The 5,018-nt window shown below is 42.7% G+C and overlaps 1 protein-coding gene across 1 annotated transcript in view; it reads left to right on the top strand.

Moving 5' to 3' along the window:
* The window catches only part of LOC107685371 (bone morphogenetic protein 2-like), a 6,689-nt gene extending 2,230 nt beyond the window's left edge, over nt 1–4,459 (top strand). The window contains exons 2-3 of the mRNA XM_016481939.1: nt 737–1,110; nt 3,031–4,459. Of these exons, the coding sequence (XP_016337425.1) occupies nt 750–1,110; nt 3,031–3,905 (1,236 nt within the window). The 5' untranslated portion in view covers nt 737–749 and the 3' untranslated portion in view covers nt 3,906–4,459. The remainder of the gene's footprint in view (nt 1–736; nt 1,111–3,030) is intronic.
* Nucleotides 4,460–5,018: the final 559 nt, after the last annotated feature.

The following is a 5,018-nucleotide window of genomic DNA, read 5'->3' as shown; positions in this document are numbered from 1 at the left end:
CGATTTCTTTTGATTCACTCTTTCCTGTTTCATCCCATTTGTCTGACATCCTCTTTGGAGTCTGGTGCTTTCACTGTAGATCAATCTCTTATTATAGCCTGCAGCAGGGATATTATTCTTAATTTTTTGCATGCGTGTGTGTTCATCGCCTCAAAGACATCTCCAAAAGATCTAGATATGTCTGTGGTTTGAGGCAGCCGCAGGTTGAATGTGGCTAGGGATCTTTTCCATGCATATAAGTGGTTGGAGCTCTGGGCCGCTATTAAAGTGTTTTAGGACTTAAAGGAACAGGTATTCCATAAAAACCAAACAAACCTTTAACTTCTAAGAGTGATTGGAGGTTCAAACCTATCTAGGGGTGATCTATGACCCATTGTGCCATTGAGCAAGCACTTAACACTTGATTGCTCCAGGGGGGCTGTAGCTACAAGAAATGTACTGTATATTTAAAAAAAAATAATGTTCTTTAAAGGATAAAATAACTTCTTTAAAACAGTAAAAATAACTTTTTAGTGTTCAAGTTTCTTGAGATTTTACATCGCTGGTTCTTCAGGTTAGTGCATTGGTTTCTGGCTTCTTTAAAGCAGATGGTTTTCTAAAGAAACAAGAGAATAAAAAGTTATTTTTGGAACCTAAAAAGGTTCTCCTATGACATAATGCTGTAAAACTGTTTTTTAAACCAATAAAATGGTTCTAAGAAGAATAAAAATGGTCAATTGGCATTTCCTCTTTGCAGGAACTGACTGATCATGGTCGCCGTGGTCCGCGCTCTCACGGTGCTGTTGCTCGGTCAGGTGTTTCTGGGAGGTGCCGCTGGACTCATTCCCGAGATCGACCGACGGAAATACAGTGATTCGGGGAGACACATGCCGGAGCGATCCGATATTAACTTCCTGAAAGAGTTCGAGCTACGGCTGCTCAACATGTTCGGACTGAAGCGAAGACCCACGCCGAGCAAATCGGCGGTGGTCCCTCAGTACATGCTGGACTTGTATTATATGCACTCTGAAAACGATGACCCGAACATCCGGCGCCCGAGGAGCACTACGGGAAAGCATGTGGAACGGGAGGCCAGCAGAGCGAATACAATACGAAGCTTTCATCACGAAGGTGAGGCCTGATTTTGGTTGTGAATATGCTGTTCCAGGTTTATTTGAAATGAAATGACTCAAATTTTCAGTTTGAATGTTTGTTTATTCCCAGAACTTTCTAGAATTCCAAGGAATGGTGTGATGCAACCATTTGGAAACTATTGACATTCCACAAACAGCTCTCACTATTATTAAGGAAGCAAAAAATGCATCCTAACGGTGACTTTACTGCAAATAATTGATAGTGTCTGAGTGCACTTAGAGTAGTTTTCTAGACGAGGTATGGAGTTCATGCACTAGTTATTTTCCAAGAATCCACAGGTTACAGTAACAGGCCTTGTGAGGAAATCCAGGATGGTAGTTTTGCTGTTCTCCATCAAGTTCTGTCATTGATGTTTTCGAGCCATCAATGGGGGGGCTTGTTTCTGCACCAACTTTTGTACAGATACTGTATGCGTGTGTGTGTTTAGCTTTGCTCAACTCTTTATCACATGCCCGAGTAATTCTAGCCTAACTGCTTGAGCCAGTCGAGGGATTGTGGGTGGCCTTTTTGAATGGTCAGATTTGAATTCTCTAGAAACAGAATCTGTTTTTTTATAATGAAATCAACCCGAGTGTGATCAGGTGGCATGTCAATTAAGTCTCTTTTAGGCGTGTTATCTGATTTAAACAGTCGTGAGTTGAGCCTGTGAAAGTCACTGGCCTTGTTCATGAAGTCTTCTTTGTGGAGTCTGTTTAGAGGTCAACATAAACTATAGCACACAATTTAGAAACATTTCACTTTAGTTTCATGGCAACACGGGAAAAATCACGCTAACTCGCTGTACTGTGGTAAAGAGAGGGGGAGGGATCCATACGAGAGTCATTACAGGCTGTTTAGGCGGCCCTGTAAAATGGCACAGATTCGGATGGATGACATCCAGTGGTCGATCCGACACACTGCATACAAGGATGCGTTTTGTGTGCTCATGTTGAAACAAGCAATTTAAGCATTTGTATTAAATGTCTTCCTTGTTTACTCCAAATGAGGCTTTTCTCGTGCCCTCTGTAGTAATTGAGCACCTCCTACGCCTCAGGCTTCTCTCATTGTTTTAATTTGGTGAACTCTGTGGTTGAGGACCTGACTGGATTTTTATTACATCCCTCAAAAGGTTTTCGACGTAATATTATGTAATCGTTTTTAAAGTTCCATCCAAAAGGCGCTGCTGAAATAACTTTAATTTGATGTCGAGATCCTCAGCCGAGATATGCAGTCAGTTTTCAAGGTAGCCATCATAAATGTACGATTTGCTGTTTTGGCATAATGTACAAACAGAAATTAGGAATGTCAATACACTCATAACTGTGGCTGACTTCTTTCGGCAAGCCCCAACATGTTCGCAGTCACTCCCCCAAAAGACGGATTGACTGGGAGAAAAATGGAAAAGGTGAAGAAAGACAGACAGAATGAGGGAAAGAAAGAGCCGGGCTTTCCCACATCAAATAAAGTGTGCTTATCTTCTGTAGGCTCTTTGTGATTATGAAGCAGATAGGTTGGATTATTGGGAATGGAATTTCCAAAACGTCTCTTTTCAAAAGAGATTAAGCAAGCTCTTTGGTCTGAGAGCGTTTTATTTTAGGGCATTGAGTCGTAGGAGTAGCTGTTCCTTCGCTGATTGCAACCTTTATTCAATAAAGACTTGGAAACAAGAGAATGTTGTAACTCTACAGCCACACAAACAGCCTCGCGCTCGCAGCTAGCCTTTCATTTTAACACCTGGTTCTACCGTATAATCTCTCACTCAGGCCAGACAAGAAAATGCTGAGTGGAAAATCCTATTTAGGGTCAAAGCGAAAATGTCAGGTTTCAGCCTGAAGTGCTTCAGAATCCAACAGTATTCTTTTGTTGTAGACCAATTTGTTGACACGATCCTAACAGACTCTTCTTCTGCACTTCCAGAGGCTTTGGAGGCACTGTCCAGCCTGAAAGGAAAAACAACGCAGCAGTTTTTCTTCAACCTTACCTCCGTTCCCGCCGAGGAGCTGATCACGGCCGCGGAGCTGCGCATTTTCAGGGACCAGGTTCTCGGTGGCGCCGGTGCGAGTGGTTTCCACCGAATTAACATTTACGAGGTGTTCAGGCCAGCACTGGCCCCTTCCAAAGAGCCTCTTACCAGACTTCTCGACACCCGTCTGGTGCAGGACTCTCACACACGCTGGGAGAGCTTTGACGTGGGTTCGGCCGTGGCTCGCTGGGCCCGCGAATCCCAGCACAACCATGGGCTCCTGGTGGAAGTGCTCCATCCCGAGGAGTCGGAAGGATCCGCGGAGGTCGAGAGGAACCAGAGGAGGCACGTGAGGGTCAGTCGCTCCCTTCACGTGGACGAGAACTCATGGGCGCAGGCCCGACCCCTGCTGGTGACCTACAGCCACGACGGTCAGGGCTCCGCCGTACTGCATTCGAACCGAGAGAAACGGCAGGTGCGGCAAAGGCAGAAGCAGCGCAGGAAGCAGCAGCAGCGTACAAACTGCAGGCGGCACGCTCTCTACGTGGACTTCAGCGACGTGGGCTGGAACGAGTGGATTGTGGCGCCACCCGGCTACCACGCTTTCTACTGTCACGGCGAGTGTCCCTTCCCGCTGTCGGACCACCTGAACTCCACCAATCACGCCATCGTCCAGACGCTGGTGAACTCGGTCAATACCAATATTCCCAGAGCGTGCTGCGTCCCGACGGAGCTCAGTCCCATATCGCTGCTGTACCTGGACGAGTACGAGAAAGTCATTCTTAAAAACTACCAGGACATGGTGGTGGAGGGCTGCGGGTGCCGATGAGAGCTACATCTCCCCAATGAAGACTTTTATTTATACAAAAGAACATTCAAAGAGCTATTTTGGAGGAAGAAAAGAAATATATATGAATATATTTATGTTGACTGAAAAAAATGGGAAAATAAATATTTTAATGAGAGTGCTTGCTTTTTCCAGTGGCTTTGGAGATGTTTTTTTCCCTGTCCCATGTACATTTCAAAATGAGTGCTATTGCACATGAAGTATAATGCTCAGATTTTTATGATGTATTTATTGCATAACCACTTTATTTGTAAATGATGTGTATTTATCATGAAAAAATATATGATCTTCATTCAGTGTGCATCTGGGAATACATTCTTTGAAACCAAAAAATAAACCATGGATGATGAAGTTCTCTTTAAAAGTCATGATGTAACAAACACGCTGTTGCATAGACCCTGTGGTTACTTATGCAATACTGGATTTTGTGCAGACAGGTCTAAACGGTGATAGTCTGATTGAATAATGGCCTGTTCACAACAAATACTATAACTATAAAGTTTTAATAATCATTCTAGTTCTATTTAGAATAGGGAAGTCCATAGCACAACTAATGACGCCGAAATAATATCACTTTCAGAATGATTTTCTTCCTTTCTATCCTTCTGATAAACAATAAAAACATAAGACTTTACCTGATTGCAGCGCGTGCTTATAGAATACAGAACTTTGTTGTGCATTGATGTTGTTGCTAATATAATTATCATTAGAGTTATTGTTCTTAATGTGAATGGGCCTTAAGAATCAAGCGGGTACAGAATCAGAGACATGCTGCTTTGAAGGCAATATCAGCATAACTATTTATCATTTTGTGATGACTTTCAATTGATTAGGGACGACACAATCTATAAAACAATCTTTAATATTATATTATTAAAAAATGGGTAACACTATATTTTGATAGTCCACTTTAGACATTCTTCTAACTACAGAGAAAATGCATCTACTTAAGCATCTCTAATTGGTTTTTATTTGATTTGCTGTGTACTAAACTAAAATTAGCTATTGATCAGCTAGCTATGAAAATGTGTTGACCTGATAATCTTCAGAAACCTAGACAGAGTTTAATCCAGTAATCAGGCATCACAGGCAGCT

This window comes from Sinocyclocheilus anshuiensis, unplaced genomic scaffold (genome assembly GCF_001515605.1).
Source record: "Sinocyclocheilus anshuiensis isolate Anshui unplaced genomic scaffold, SAMN03320099.WGS_v1.1 scaffold769, whole genome shotgun sequence".
Lineage (NCBI taxonomy): Eukaryota > Metazoa > Chordata > Actinopteri > Cypriniformes > Cyprinidae > Sinocyclocheilus > Sinocyclocheilus anshuiensis.
The sequence above is the reverse complement of the archived record's forward strand: the minus strand, read 5'-3'. Positions and strand labels throughout refer to the sequence as shown.